A 17,474-nucleotide genomic window follows, 5' to 3' on the forward strand; every position below is an offset into this window, starting at 1 on the left:
TCTCACTTAACCAGATATAGCAGATATTATAGGTTGTGGCTTACCCTCTGTGGCCATTCATCTACTTGGTGGCTGAATATAAAATAGCAAGGGTGTCTGAAGTATAAGTTGCTGCAAGAGAAATAAAATGACTCCATTCTCAACCCTGCCCCCAACTCTAAAAACTTCCTGCTTTATGTTCATCAATAATGAATGGCCCATCCCTGCAATACTCAGAGGGAGCTTACGTTGCACTTTTGAGCAGGCGATTAGTAATGTACGGTGGATAGAGCCTTTCTTTTAAATCCCAGGGCAGTGAATCCTTCAACGGCTAGCACTGCCTTTGCAATTAGCTGCTAAGTGAATGTTTGGTATGTGTATTAGTGAAGAGGCACAAAATTAACTTATCACTCTTTTCTGTATTGTGCTTAGAAGATTCAAGGGATTGGTGAGGGAAGAGTCAAGCCAGACATCACTGTGGAAATTGAAGAGGGAGTTACTCAGACCTCAGCATCTTCACTTGCTCACTCTGGAATAACAGCTATTTATTACGAAGCGCTCTATGTGGCTGGGTGGAGTGCGCCTGAGGAAACACATACCAGACACCACCTGGGGTTAGTCTTACTGAGCTCTTCACGTCTGTCTCTAACTAATTCTCACCATTACCATGGAGCCCAACAGTCCCAAAAAGATACAATTTGCTGTGCCTTTATTCCAGAGTCAGATTGCTCCCGAAGCAGCAGAGCAGGTAAGTGGAACTGGGTGGGAATCAGTTATTGGATATGAAGTAACACGGACATACATTCTTGTTATTAATTGAAGGCTTCTCTACCTCTTGAATTAGCCTACTTTTGTGGTTTTCCAGAATATGAGAATGAGAAATAAATTGATTTCCTTATGCACTTGATTTCCTTTGAGTTGCACTGGGGGAACTGTTCATTAAAATGCGGCACTTCATGTGATACAAAATTAGCACCTGTGAATGAATAATGGTTAGATTAGCAATTCAGATTTGGACACAAAAATCTGTTTTTGCTTATTAAAATAACAGGTTCAACATTTAGAGAAACTTCAAAAGAATTTTAAAATTAACAATTTTTCATTTCATTATTTTAAAATAAAAAGATTCATTTAACAATGGAAGCATCAAATCATAGAATAATTTTAGATTATAGACTTAACATTCCATTTAAATGTTTTTCATTGTGTATCCAGAGCAGTAATTATATGTAATATATGATAATTAAGATTTTTAGGTATATGTATAATTTAAGGAACATTTATCCAGATATTAAAAATAGTATTTTAACATTTCCTGGGTTCCTTTTCCATGTGTCTATATATTTGTACCTCTCCTTCTCTCTGTCTCTCTCATGTGTGATTGATTTCCATCTTTATTACCTTTCAGATAACAGATTTACTTAGACTCTCAGTGCAGTGGAACCACTTAAAAGATCATTTATGGTTATATTATAACAGTAAAGAGGTAATAGCAAAGAAATGTACAGGGTCATCAATCTAATTCATTAATTTCTTAAAACCTAAATTATCCGTGATTTTTTTATAAATATTATACACCAAGTTTTAAAAATAATTATTAAATCTGAGACTCATAGTTTTTTAGATGTTTTGATAATCTGAAGTAGATTCACCCAGATTCAGGACAGATAAATACAACCTTGAACATGTATCTATGTTGAATGGGGTATGGTCAAGTTGGACAAAATGTCTGGTAAATTTATCTAGTATCCTACTAACATATAGTTTATGAATTTACTTACATGTTTAAAAAATCAAGAATACATTAAAAATTCTAAAAAATAATATGCCCCTATAACTCTTAAGAAAAAATTCCACACCAAACATACCAGTTTTAAATGAATTATATACTCTCATAAAAGCCATATTTATTGTTTGTTGATTTATTCTAAATACTATACTAAAAAATAAGAAATGCATATAATATTAAAATTAAAAAGTCATGCTAATAAATTTAACTTGATAGAAATTTAAGTTTTCAAAACTTTTTTCATTTAGAAATAAGGGTAATGAATCTTGAAAGCATCATCAGTATTATGAGGCTCAGAGAGAGCCATTAAAATTAGCAAGTCATCCCAAGTACTTTCAATGCATATTAATTTTAGGTGGCATCATTTGATTATATACAACTACTTCTTTTTCTGTAGAAATGTAGCTTTTTGGTCAACAAAGGCTATACTGATATATGACAGTTCTTCTCTCTGACTTTCTATATATAAAAATAAAATTAGTGAGCACCTACCATGTGCCCTCCAAATATGTGCTATTGTATGTTGGGAAAGATAAGGATGGGATGGCTTTGTGTGCGGTAGGGGACCCTGGAGCAGTGTCTAACTCTCATTGACCTCAGCTGGGCTTTTGTTGTTCACAGATCAGGAAGAGGAGACCCACACCGGCATCACTTGTGATTCTCAATGAACATAACCCCCCAGGTAAAGAAGCATGTCGTGTTTCACACTGATGGGACGGAATTGTTAGGAGAGCATCGAAGAGCATATCATTGCCAAAATATTTCAATTCCCGAATTCAATTAGCATTAATTTAACAAATTAGTCTATACAATGGATCATAAACAAAACCAGAAATAAATATTATAAGACCTGTCTAAGCCAACAGTCCGCTTGCTTTTCCTCTAAAATGACACACTGGTGCTGATATGCTATGAAATAAATGTTCTGCTAGCATTTGCTGTCAGGTGTTCAGGCGTTTGGTTCAGTGTGTACTCATAAGGCTGGGGGGGGGAAGTTGTTTAATTAGGTTTCAAAGCTCAAATTACAGCTCTTGATATGCTTATATCTTTACAGAATAGGTTTTTTATTTATAAAACGTTGTCATGGGACGAGCAATGAGCCCAGCATTGGCTATAGCTTTGCTGCTGATGTCATCTCTGAATAATGCAATTGACAAGTAACTAGATCAATTTTCATCATTTTCCATTTGAGAGCCATTCTGAGGGACTGCATCCATTTGTTGAGGTTTTGTTTTCCATTTCCTGTTAAAAGTAAAGCTGATTATTATTCCTGATAAAAGACTATAATCTGCAATAGGCAGACATTATTTACTTATTGAATGGAGGTAATTTTAATCTCTCATTTAAGTGCTGTTTCTAGATAAAAGTAAAATAAGACATTAAAGGTTATGGTATCAATTTATAACCAGGCAGGACTTGGTGTTGGATTTTTGTAGGTATAAACAATAAGGGTATACAAAAGGAGTCTGAAGAGTGGAACTACAAGTCTAAGTATGGGCTGTAGTAAATGAGCCATTTTAAGAATACTAGGGCAAAATAATCTGACTTTTTCAGATTTATTTCTTATTAGAGAAACATACATAAAAGAAGAAAAGAAAATTTTAATAGAATATTTATAATTGACCTCAAATATAGGAAAGTGTTTATCTGATAGAAAGAAAATAAGCAAATAAGCAAATTTAATTCCAGTTGAAAACCAAGAATTAAAATTTTATCTTATATCTTTAAAAGGCTGTAACATTTTAAAATCATTTCAAAATATATTATCTCATTTAAAAATATTAATTTGTATTTGGCTGATTAAGAGATGTAAATGGTATGCACTTATAGTTTACAAATAAATATAAGAAAATATAATAATGAAATCTTAAATTGGAGATAATTTTATAGATACTTTTCATTACTGCCCTTGCTCATAGTGGTAGACTTTCCCCCAATGTCCTGGAACTTACCTCCCTATGCCAACCTTGAAAAGGATTGCCCAACTTGATTTCTAGGTGTTCTCTGACAATTAAAGAGCAGTTTTCAGAATTCTGTAGACATTACAGTTCAAACATAGTGAAAGTTCTTTAATCCCATATGACTCTCATTAGAGCTCCCAAACTAGTAACTATTGCTTCTGAATGCAAAATATTTGGAATTTAGAGATGTGAAAAGTGAATATCAGAGAGGTGAAGTCATTTTTGCAGAAGTTCTTCCACTAGAAGTGACAGATTGTATACACAAACAGAGATAGTTCTGATTCTAGAGCCCCTGCATGTCCTATGGCATGATCCTGGCCCTGCAAATTTCAGTTAACATTACATAGTGAAAGCTCTGTAAATGTGATTAGATATTGAAGTCCTATTCACAAGCAAACCCAAACTTTAAATAAGTCCTTTTCCTAGACCACTTATCTTATTAGATTAGGAATTATATGATATTTTAATATTCTTGTGAACAAAATTTAGATTTTCTCTAGAAACCTTTTCTTACCAGACTTTCTAATCGCTAGATGGCCTTATGCTATTTCCCTTATTGACTCTGTCATTTTCTATTTTTAAAGCACCTTTGGGAAGAACTTGGATGCAAATAGCTTCTCATAGAACTATGTGGTTTTAGAATATTTCCCTGCATCTTCTTCTTCCTTTTGGAAATCAGGATAGTTTACAAGGGACTGGTCAGCCTTTGTCTGTGTATAGCAGTGTGTATGGCAATCAGATTTTTGGACTAGTGTGGTTCTTGCAGTAAAAAGCCCAAATGTTCATATAATTTTTTTTCAGTAAAAATGATCTAGAACCATGATTACCAAGGAAATAAATCTAAGGATAGAACAAACAAACGGCAGCAAAAGAACCCCATACTAAATTTAACCAACCCTACCTACTGGTTTTTATAGCCATGTGTTATTGGATAAGGAACAATAACTCCAAGCTTTATTTTGTTATCTATAAAATAGAGATTATAAATTCCATCTTTTCTACTTCACCTAGTTGTTGTAATGATTGAAAGAATTAATGTAAACACACTTTAAAAATTGCAAAGTGCACCAGATATTGAATGTTATTAGCTTATATGTTCTGGAATACACAGGATATTTAATAGTTAAGATATAAAAAAGTAAAACAGATTCTTCAAAATATCATTTGTACTAAATATTTCTGCCCTATCCAACAATTCTTTATGTTCCAAATATTATCTGAATACTCTATCAAACAAAACAAGATAGATGACAGCAACAATAAAAAACTCTTGTTAAGTGTTAAGAGGCCTTTTTAACGCAATTGCTTTTTCCAGCTTTCAAATGCAATGTGTTCTTTGACAATAAAAATTGATTGCAGCTTTAGATCCTGGCAAGCTAAACACATCTCTAATTTATTGAAATTGCCCAGGAAACAAGTAAGTGTTCTTGGAATCACCTATCTTTAATGTTGTTTAAAATCTCTGGAAAAAAAAACCTTTCTTTTTTTTCAATTAATGAAGCTAAGGAAGTGAAAATTTCCATACAGAGATGTAATTAACAAACCCTTTTAATTCATATAATTAGATCGGTGCATTGCAATCACTGTTAAATAAGTTATACATAGCTTATTTTTTAACCCTTTCAAGAGTTTGCAGAAATAGTCAATTTATAAAATAATATTTGAAAGAATAATTTAATTTTAAACTTAGACATACATATGCATTCTGTTTATATGTGATAGAGGAGAAAGATATTTCAGCACAGAAATTCAGAATGTTTGCTAGTTCATCTATGCTGGTCAGAACACAAAGACGAGGCAGGCAGCTGATTGGTGGGATTCCAGGGGCAGCCAGATGTCCCATTGCCCTTTCTAACCAGCAGCCTAGAATGCTCAGCATTAGAAACGCTACAGAAACAGATACCTAAGTAACTTGTTCAGGATATAGCACTCCCTGGCATAGATTAGTCAGTTTAACTCAAAATGATGGGAAACAGAACTAAACATTTTGAATTAAAGACATCAGACCTAAAAAAACTTCATAGCAAAGGGTGTGTGTTTAGGGTGGAGAAGGCAAGAACTATGTGTTTGTTCCTAGGAATAACTTCAAACAGCCAGAGGCAGTAAAAACATACTGGACACTTGAGATGTGGAGGTAGAGAAACACAAAAGAAAACTTTCATCTTTTTAAAATGTTTTCTGGGGCTAACCATGTGAGTGACCGTGTAGAACACTGCTTATTTTTGCTTTATTTTCAGTTCACTTTCTGGTAAGACTCAATTTATGATAAGCTCTTCGAGGCTATTACAGTAGAATCTCATTGTCTATTCTTATACTCTTTACTTTTCCTCTTGGATAATCTGTAGTTAACTGTTTGGCTTCTATATTTTTATTTAGAGGGATGACTTCACATACACCTTCTCTATTTAGAAATAAATGACAATACCACTTTCTGCAATTTTTTCCATCACATTTCTAGACTTGCTTAAACATACTTGTTTTTACGTAGACATATGAGGAACTATATATTTGATTACCAGTATTAGAAATCAAGAAGTGTAAAAGAACTTCAGAAAATACTTTAACCATACAACTTCATGAAAGATACAAAAATCAACCCAAGTCCCAGAAACTAACTCCATTTTATATATCTCAGAGAAGGATTTATAGTTTTCAACCCAGATCCAATAGTTTTAGATGTTAGAAAATGCAGTTCCTTACCAACCTGAGTAATGCCACACTTTATTCTCTTTGTTTACTCCGTTCAATAAGAGCTTATTTACTCACCTTTCTAAATACATTAAAAATATTCTTTATGATTTCCTTTTCTGGATGAATGTTCCCAGGCTTTAATGAAATGTCTCTAAATTTTCCTTGTCTGTTGGCCTTTACAACCCAGAACTGTACACAATTTTCCAGTAAAAAGCCAGCCTAGACCAGGCCTTCCAAATAGCGAAGTTTTTGGCATCATTCTTTTCCATGTATGGTTAAGCAGAGACAATATGGTTACAATTAAATTTAATGGACCTGACTGATGCCTGTTAAACATGAGTGAACCAAAAGAGGCCTAGAGCTTAGTGAAGATTTGGGTAAGTACCCAGAAGTTTTGGCATCATTTACAACCTTGTTGTACATCTAAAAATTAGGACCAGAACTAAAACGTAAAATAGTTTTGAGATCATCATATTTATTGAATTTTCTATCACAGTCCAATTTTAGGCTGTGAAATTAACTTTCTCTTTGACACTTTGCGCTCCAAATATTCTTAGAAATGAGGAATAAAGCAAAAAGCACCATGATAATGAGTCCAGTCAGTATAAAGACCTGGGCTTTCCAATTGATTATGGTATTCAGCTCTACAAACTGAAAAATATCTACAGTTTATACATATGAGTTTCTAAATGAAGCTTGCATTTTAGGACTCTGACACTAAGTTAACCAGTGAAGTTTAAAAACCTCTGCATTTATAATCCTCAGACATTGAATGATAGCTAGAAGATATTGCTAGACTCAGACTGAGTTGATCAAAAAACAAAGGCTCTAGGAATTTCTGGTGATGGGAAGTTTGAAAGGTCAATAATGTTAAAGTGGAGCAGTATTTTTGATATTAGAGCATTCATATGCACATAATCTATTTTCATGGGGATCTTCTATGTAACAAAATAAATAAATATATTATTTGTGATCAAAAGGTAGTGGGTAGTTTTCTCTGAACATATGTACCCTGATTTATCAATGTCACCCCATTAAAATTAATAATAATAAAAAAATATCCTTAAAAAAAAAGTAATGGGTATCTTGAGTGCAAGCTCTAGAGATCACACTAAAATTTTCCTGGAATACTTGAGGATGGGTAAGACATCATCAGCCCAGGCCTGGAGATGCTTGTCACTCCCAGGGACCTCCAATCAAATGTATTTAAGTAAGAGCTGCACTAGAAACATAGTCCAGACAGTTTTGTTTCATTCCATGTTTCTCATCTTTTCTGGGAATGAGATTGTAATTTATTCTGATCCATAATTTCTGTTGATTGTTCAGCTTTTATTTTGCCTTCTCAGTATTAAAGACAGTGCAAAACAAAGAAATAACAATGTTTGAAGACAATTCAAGTGTCAACTGGTAAGGATTTCTAAGGAATATCAAAAAAACTTAATTTTAAAAAAATTATTTTTAAAATTTTTCATTAGAAAATTAAATTTAACAGGGTGATATTGATCCATAAGAGTACATGAGTTTTACGTAAACATTTCTATAGCATTTGAACTGTTGATTATGTTGTATATCCATCACCCAAAGTCAAATTATTTTCCATCACCTTATATCTGTCCCTCTTTACGTTCTTCCCCCACCTGCTCCCCCACTTTTATCTATGTCCACGAGTCTCAGTTTTATATCCCACTTATGTGTGAAATAATACAGTTCTTAGCTTTCTCTGATTTATTTACTTATTTCACTCAGTATAATGTTCTCAAGTTCCATTCCTGTTGTAAATGGCACTATGTCATAATTTTTATGGCTGAGTTGTATTCCATTGTATATAATACCACATCTTTTGTTAATCCAATTCCCTATCAAGGGACACTTTTGTTGTTTCCATGTCTTGGTCACTGTGAATAATGCTGTGGTGAACATGGGGGTGCAGGTGTCTTTACGTACCAGTGATTTTCAATTTTGGGGGTAGAAGGATTACTGGGTCTTATGGCAGTTCTCGTCTTACTTTTTTGAAGAGCCACCATACTTTCTTTCATAATGGTTGTACTAATTTGCATTCCCACCAGTAGTGAATGAAGGTTCCTTTTTCTACACAGCCTCTCCAATACTTGTTATTACCTGACTTGTTGATAATACCCAATCTAACACGTGTGAGATGCTATCTCTTTGTAGTTTTGATTTGCATTTCTCAAGTATCTAGTGAAGATGGGCATTTTTTCATATATCTGTTGGCCATTTGTATGTCCTCTTGGGAGAAGTGTCTTTTCAGATATTCTCCCCATTTTTTAATTGGATTTGTTTGTTGCTGAGATTGGTGAGTTCTTTATATATTTTGGATATTAACCCCTTATCAGAGCTGTTGTTTGCAAATACTATCTCCCATTTCATTGGCTGCCTATTTGTTTTGTTTTCAGTGTCTTTTGCTGTGCAAAAGCTTTTTAGTTTGGTATAGTCCCATTCATTTATTTTTGCCTTTATTTTCCATGCCTTTGGGGTCAAATTCATAAATTGTTCTCTATGGCCTATGCTATCTTCTAAAATATGAGTACCCTGACCAGATGGAACATGTTGTCCCTGATAATTTAGAGAAATGGTCTATGTGGAGCTCAGAAGGAACCTTGAAAGTCTGAGGTGGAGGGAGAGGAACATCCTGGAGCAAATGTCCCAGCTGGGAAGGTTAGGGACCTCAGAATGATCTCTTCCCTCCCAGTCTGTTTGCTGTCTCTTCCTTCTCCATGCTCTGTCCCTTTCAGATCTTCCCTCATGGTCTAGGGGCACGGAACACATGCTGAAAAATGTTCCACTTGTACCTATGAGTCTTCTTTGTACTATGGGTGTAATATCTTTGAAGTTAACTCAATGACTTTGTATCACTTAGGGTAATTTGATATAAAGACAATTATAGTGCTTAACAAAGCTGTTTATGAAATAAATTGCCAAAATCTGCATCATCAAAGTGAGATAGATTGACAGTCTGGTTAGAATATAATTACAGTTCGACCTTGGCAATAATGCTGAGGAAAATGTACTGAGAAAACTAAGAAAATCTAGGAAATTTGTAACCTTTCTATTTTTCATTGTCTGAGAACATTTCATTCCATCATTATGGGAAACAATTTTCAGAATCTCACTCTTTACATGTAAATACATATTGATCTGCTTGTAAAAATAGAACTGACTACACAAAATAGAAGAATAAGAACAACAATTATTTGGAATCCAATTTTTGGAATAATTTCTCTCAATGAAACATTATTTTGTGTTTTCCTTGTCTAATGAAGAAACAGACTATTAGAAACATATACACATATCTATATGCACAAACACATGTACACATGCATATATAATTCAAATACCCAACTATGTGTAAAAACATCACAGGTTAGCTCTCAGTATAATAAAATCTACTTCCATTAAGTGACCTGAGTTACAATAAGTCTAGGACATTAAAAATATCTAGGAAAGCTTCGTGATTTGGGTTATAAACATAATAAAACTAATAATAACAGTAATATAAATTTCTAACCCTTTGAATTTAAGACCAATAGATCAAAAACTAATTATATAATTTGAAAAATCACAAATAAAAACATTGATATTACTGGCATGGATTCAAGTGATGATATTTATTAAATTATATTTTAAATCAGAAGTATATTTAAAACACAAGTTAAATTTATTAATTATTAATTGTTTTAAGGCTAGTTTCTCATTTGGGTAGGTTTCATATGCCCATTTTCATAATTCACGAGTATGAGAAGTATTATAATTATATAGAAAGTGAATTTCTCCTTTCCACCTGAAAGTCAATGTCTAACTGAAATGTGTTTTCTAATTTGAAATCAGTGTTTTAACTCTTGACCTCAGCTTTTATGTTATTGATATTCTCATTCCTTTAATTGTTTAATCACATAATCTTGGGATCACCTCTGACTCCGCTTTTTCTTATTCCTCAAATCTATCAATGTCTTTTCTACTAATTCTATTACAGAGGTTGAATCTACTCTTCTATATTTTTATTGGCTGTTTAGTCTAGGACACTAGTGCTTCAGTCCAAAATCATATAGTAACTTCCAAACTGCTTTTCCATGACTTTAACATTGGGAGGTGGTTTTGTGTAGAACTAAGAGTCCTAACTTTAAAATTAATGAACAAGGCATGATGGTTAATCTCTGAGCTTTAATGTCCAGTCCCGTGAAGCACAAATCATGGTAACTCCAGCACTAATTCCGCTGCTAGAATCAAGCAAGATGGTGTATGCTAACAACACTATTTATAGTGGATCTGCTCTTGCCCTATTCTGGTTTGTATGAGAGATAAGCAGACTTAATTATAATGGATGATTGCCTAGGCAAGATATACTTTTTATAATTGGTTTGGTATGACTTTTAATTTGTATCCTGTAATTTACCTGTTAGCTTTCAAGTAATAATGATAAGGCACATGAGGTCTTTTCATGAAGAGCTCATATATATCATCACAATATGCACATCACTCGTATTTCTTGTTTAAAGTCATTCAGTCATTTCTTTTATAGTCTATGGAAACTTTATTGCACAACTTGTTAACTGTACTACAGCTGAGATTTAATTAAAAGAAAGAAATAAACAGAGCAAAGAAAAATAATTGTGTTAGATTATGGTTGATACTACTGCTTTATTATTTCTTTTCTATTTTCTCCTTTATATTATATTCAGCTGAGGGTTCTAAAGCTGAATACAAAAACCTTGCTGATTTGCTATTGGTAATTTCTTATTGAAAGTAATTTTCCATGCGTTCAGGGGCATCAGCAGGACAGCCTCAGACTCGGTTTGCTTTTCAAAGCACTCCAAGGATTATCCACTCTTCTTTCCTGGATTTTCAGCACTGTCTACTTCCCCCAATGATTAAAAGATTTTTAAGAAATAATGCCAGAGACCTACTCACCATCACATTTCAGTGAAGAAAAATCTATTGAATGATTTAACTAAAACGGCTCATCTCAAATTTTACCACAGGTCATTTTACTTGGTGAATAACCCAGAATTCCTGCTTCACTAAGCCAATAAAGGACACTTTTTGCTCAAGGTTCTGGAGACAGTCAAATATATTTTTATGCCATAGCTCTATGGTTCACAGCCCATAGTTGGAGTCAAGGCCAACACCAGCTGTACTGTTTTGACTGTTTATATGGACAGTTCCAACACAAGGAACATACTAAAAATATATTTTGAGGTAAATTTAGGATCTTAAAGACAAAATACCTCTATGTTACAAATAAAACAATTTAAAAATTTACTGGAAGGAAAATTTCAGGTCAATAGTGATGTATCTTACCTTTTATAGTTTTATAGTTTGAAAACTTATATGTCCTCAGAAATGCTGTGAGATGAATATTATTACCTTTATTTGCAGAAAGAAGGTGATAGGTGAGCTTCACATGGTCAAAGGAGGTAGTAAGTCAGTGGGTCTGAAACTTAAACATGAGTTGTCTATCCAAGGTCAATCTACTATATTAATAATATTTTTTCTACAAATAAGCAACATCATATCATACTCTTGCTATTTTATTTTTATCTTCCTCATGAAAGTAATTATAATCAAGTTTTTCATTGTAACCTGGCCACGTGAGGTTCTGTTTAATGTGATACCAGAATGTACTTTTTTTCTATTTCAATGTAAGTGATGTTGTTTTAGAGTGGCAATCCTATATCTTTTTCTTTCCCTTGATAATTCATTAAATAAGATGACTTTAGATTTATTATACTAGATTTTTTAATTATATAAGTGGAAAATCAGACAAGCAAACAAGAAAAAATCTCACGCACTATTTCATTCTTAAAGTTAGACCCTGTTATTAATTTATATCTGTTTGCCTACTTATATATCTACACATATTAAAACAATCATTGTTTTGACTTAAAACATTAGTTGAAAAGCTAACAGTTTCATTTGGATTCTGTTTGACCAATATGACATTTGTACTCATACTGAGATGTCATCTTCCCTTCCTGTTTGCTGTAGTTCTTTTTATCCTCCTAGGTTCAGATCAGATCCCCCTTTCTTTTTTTTTATTATTTTTTTTTTATTTTTTTTATTTATTTTTATTTTATTTATTCATTTTAGAGAGGAGAGAGAGAGGGAGAGAGAGAGAGAGAGAGGAGAGAGAGACAGGGGGGAGGAGCTGGAAGCATCAACTCCCATATGTGCCTTGACCAGGCAAGCCCAGGGTTTTGAACCGGCGACCTCAGCATTTCCAGGTCGACGCTTTATCCACTGCACCACCACAGGTCAGGCCAGATCCCCCTTTCTTTATGAACCTTTCACTGATCACTCCAGCTGGAATACTTTACTCCAGTAGGAATAACAGGTCACTGGATCTATTAACTCATTTGCTCCAACTGATTGTCAATACATTTCTGTCACCTTGTAATGTCCTGAGGGAATAGATTATAGAATTATTAAATTTCAAGTGAGTAGGAAGAAATGTTGTGTCACCAGACCCTTCCACTTGTGTCAGGCTTAAGTTAAGACTTCTTTGGGTAGCAGGATTGCAGATTAGGGTTCTGGACATCTGGGAGAGTGAATAAGAAGAACCCTTACTCTGGAAGGAAAACAGAGACCACCTGAAATTAACCTGATAATTTCAGAAAGTTTATCTTTGCCCTCACATTTCACAAGTACCTGCAAATGATAACCCACTGAATCCTCAGGAGCTCTTAAGTTAAATATTTATAAGAGTAATTTCAAGTGACTTTTGCAGTACATACACAAAATGAGAAAAGTTCTTGCAATCATCTCAACAAAGATAAATTTTAGCAGTTGAGGACTGGAGCTGGCTGTTTCACTGTTTCAGTATGGACATGTTCTGAATCAGCACCGCAGCCAACTAGTGACTGGAGATAAACAGACCATTTTGCACAACGATGAATTTGAGACTTAGGTCCCAAAGACTATGTTTGTCCAATGATCAATTTTATTCTTTTTCTCTCTTTAAACTATTTGAATTTGTTTTTAAATAGTCATTAAAATGGTGATAGTAGAAAGCTGGACATATAATCAATTTGGCTACATAACTCCTTTAACATAGGAGTTAAAGAGTACAATTCAATACCATCACATAGCAGCAGTATCTATCCCACTAATGGTCATTTATTTTTCTTCTAAGTTGACTAGTATATGGGCTCAGATAAATAAGGGTCATTTTCTTTTTCATTTTCTTAGAATTATGAAGTAAACATTTTACCCAGTAATGCTCTTAAACTTTGTATTTCTTTGTAATAAACTATCAAGGAATAGTTAGTAACTTGCAGTTCATATTAAAAATCTAATAGTTCCTGACTTATCAAAAGAATTTAAAATTACACACTTCATCCAAAAATCTATTTGGTTTATGTGTAAGATTTCAAAATAAGTGGAACCTAATGACTATAAGAAAAATAATTTCAGAGTGAACTTTGTTCCTTATCCTTCCTTTCATTCATAGCTTTTACATAAGGAAACCATAGAAACAACTTACTTTGGTTCCTGTGAATTATTTGCAAGCATATTGTAACACATAGTTTTATATTATAACATTCCATCTGTTTTATTCTTTTTTGGACTGAGATAAGATTATTTTCCAGGTATTTCTGTTATCTGGATTCTTATTAATATAGCTATCAGTGTGGGCAGATTGCTGGCATATTACATAAAAATGAGCTCATTGCAGGCATCAGTTCCATTTTCTTATTTCTAACTTACCTTGACACTTTTCTTGACAATTTTTCCAGACATACCATAATCTACTTTCTATTGTAATTTCCCCCATTTCAATATTAAATTTTTCTGTGCAACAGCTTGTATTTAAAATTGACCTCTTTGTTTTTAGAGCTATAGGCCTACATTTAAAAAAATGTTTATGTTATTGACTTTAGAGAGAGAAAGGGAGAGAGTGAGAGAGAGACAGTAACATCTGTTCCTATATGTTATTGTCAAACTCCTAATGAGAAAATACCTTCCTTAGGTATGAAATAAACTTGAACCTTTGACATAAAATAAATTGAGAAACAATAGAATATGACTTCATACTCTAACTTTTACATTCTAAGGCATATATACAAACTGAAATAAGACAAGAAAAAGTAAAAAACCCATGATTTAAAATATTATTTGTATATAAGTCATCAGATTTATATTTTTATATAATTATATAATAATGAGTAAGATTCCTTTTCTTAAAATAGTATATTTAAGTTTTACTTTTTATGAACAATTTTGGTTGAATATTTTGATGAAGGAAAACAATGACTAAGACAAAAAGCACTAAAATAATATTTCAAAGATCTGAAATATAAAATATTATTGGCTTTCAACAATTTATTAATATACTCTCTGATCTAGACTTTTCTGTTTTAAACACTCTAAATTAAATTACAAATACAATAATATTCATGCTAATTGTCTCCAAACATTTGGTATCACAAAACATATATGAAAATAAAGTGTTTTTAACATCACGTCATATATCTGTATATTGAAATTGTCACCTTGTTCTATAACTTGTAGAACTATTCTGTACAGATCCATGGTAAAAAACAAAAACAACCCTTCTCTGCAAACAGTCCTTAATCATCCTATTAGGACAGCATTAATCTGTGTGTTCTTCCATAGCAAGCAAATAAAAGGAGCTTTCTTTAGTGAGGGATAGTGGTGATGGTTAATAACATCATGAAAACTATCAATGTGTCAAGATTATAAAGGGAGAGATAAATTGTTACACTATTGTAATAAAGGCATCTGTAATTTGTACTTACATTTGAGATCTAGTCTATATATTCTTACCTCATCTTTTCCAATTAGTACTCTTATAGTTCACTACCTATACTCTCTTTCATCTCCTATGGGTTAACATTTAGATTCCTTAGTCTGACATCCAAGATCCTTGAGTGTTTGGGTCAAGACAAATTCTCCGACTCTTCTTTTGTCCCCAGGACTGAAACTGCATCTCTGGTCAGACTGGCTACTTCTCTAACCAATTCCACTTTGGGTTTTTTTTTTTTTTTTTTTTTTGTATTTTTCTGAAGCTAGAAATGGGGAGAGACAGTCAGACAGACTTCAGCATGCGCACAACCGGGATCCACCTGGCACGCCCACCAGGGGGCGATGCTATGCCCCTCCGGGGCATTGCTCTTCCGCGACTAGAGCCACTCTAGCGCCTGGGGCAGAGGCCAAGGAGCCATCCCCAGCACCTGGGCCATCTTTGCTCCAATGGAGCCTTGGCTGCGGGAGGGGAAGAAAGAGACAGAGAGGAAGGAGAGGGGGAGGGGTGGAGAAGCAGATGGGCGCTTCTCCTGTGTGCCCTGGCCAAGAATCGAACCCGGGACTTCTGCACGCCAAGCCGACGCTTTACCACTGAGCCAACCGGCCAGGGCCTGTTTTTTGTTTTTTTGACAGAGACAGAGACGGAGAGTCAGAGAATGGGACAGACAGGAATAGACAGAGGAAGGGAGAGAGATGAAAAGCATCAATTGTTTGTTGCAGCACCTTAGTTGTTTATTGATTGCTTTCTTATATGTGCCTTGACCTGGGGTTTGTGTAGCTACAGCAGAGCAAGTGACCCCTTGTTCAGGCCAGTAACCTTGGGCTCAAGCAAGCAACCATGAAGTCATGTCTATGATCCCACGCTCAAACCAGCAACCCTGTGCTTAAGCTGGTGAGCTGGCTCTCAAGCCATATGAGCTTGTGTGCAAGCTAGCAACCTCAGGGTTTCAAACTTGAGGCCCCCACATCCCAGTCCAAAGCTCTATCCACTGTGCCACTACCTGGTCAGGCCACTTTAAGTCTGTTTACTTGAACAGAAATTTTTCATACTTGAATATGTATCAGAAATATGTCTTCCAGCAGCTCAGACTGGAAAAATACTACCAAGTGGAGTACAGTTAGTGACTTAAATCCACAGGTTTCTTATGTTTTACTGCAGGTGGACATTAATTCAGTCCTGTAGCATCTAAAACCTAACAAATTCAAGAGTTAAAGAATAGTTGAACTACCATTGTTTTCCCCTGAAACAGAACTTTACTATTTGATCTTGGCACAAATGTAATTACCTATTGGAAAAAAAAAAGCTCAGTATTCACCTTACCATCCACTAAAACTATGCTTTTTCTCTAATTTGGTATGTAAAAGGATATTTTTGACAAGCAAAGGAAGCATGCAATAAAATGAATAAAATATATAATAGTATTGGTTCTATTTTGGTCTCAACTTTACATGATTACTTTCTCCAGGAATCCCAACTGATGATTAATCAGATTGCACTTGACCATTTCATGATGAAGAATTTAGCTTTTTTTTGAAGCATCATGATTATGGTTGGACAGCTCTAATTTTTAGAAAATCCTGTCTTATTTGTAATTGAAATATCCTTCTTGAGTCTTTCAGTTGCTGATCTTGATATATCCATCGAAAGGATATCAGAAAAGGTGTAACACTTCTTCCATGGAAACCCTTTATATATATTTCAGATAGATATTTTTTTGGCCTTCTGTTCTCATCAAAATTTTCAGTTACACTTAGCTTTACAATTGTGATATCATTTTCAGAAATTTCACCATTCTGCTCCTCAGTGACACTCATCTTTTTCATCTTAGTACCTAAGTATCATTCACTTATTGAACAGTTAGTTATTTAATACCTACTTTAGGTCAGGTAATGGAAGATTACACTGAAAGATGATGAGGTTTGTAGTAGCAGAAATATTGGATACTTTAGACGCACACAATAATGGCACATACATAATCCAGTCCGTGAAGGCTTAATGGAGGGAGGAAGTTGTGTTGAAACCTGAAGAAAAAGGTAAGCAAGATTATTCAAGATTACAGTAAAAAACAAGACAAAGTGTCAGAAGTAGTGCAAGGCACTGCTGATTTGAGGAACTGTGAATAGTTCAAGTATGATACAACAGGGAGTGCATCAAGTTGGGGTGGAGATTAGGTGGGCACCATGTTGCAAGACATCATAAACATTTTATAGGAGTTATGATTAGGAACCACCAAATGGTTTCAAGCAGGGGGGTTCACACTTAATTCTAAAAA

The 17,474-nt window shown here is 34.0% G+C and overlaps 1 protein-coding gene across 1 annotated transcript in view; it reads left to right on the forward strand.

Moving 5' to 3' along the window:
- The first annotated feature begins 646 nt into the window (after window positions 1–646).
- PPP1R1C (protein phosphatase 1 regulatory inhibitor subunit 1C) overlaps window positions 647–17,474 on the forward strand; it is a 141,169-nt gene continuing 124,341 nt past the window's right edge. The window contains exons 1-2 of the mRNA XM_066345979.1: window positions 647–727; window positions 2,390–2,450. Of these exons, the coding sequence (XP_066202076.1) occupies window positions 647–727; window positions 2,390–2,450 (142 nt within the window). The remainder of the gene's footprint in view (window positions 728–2,389; window positions 2,451–17,474) is intronic.

The sequence above is a fragment of the Saccopteryx leptura genome, chromosome 7 (assembly GCF_036850995.1).
Source record: "Saccopteryx leptura isolate mSacLep1 chromosome 7, mSacLep1_pri_phased_curated, whole genome shotgun sequence".
NCBI classification, from domain to species: Eukaryota; Metazoa; Chordata; class Mammalia; order Chiroptera; family Emballonuridae; genus Saccopteryx; species Saccopteryx leptura.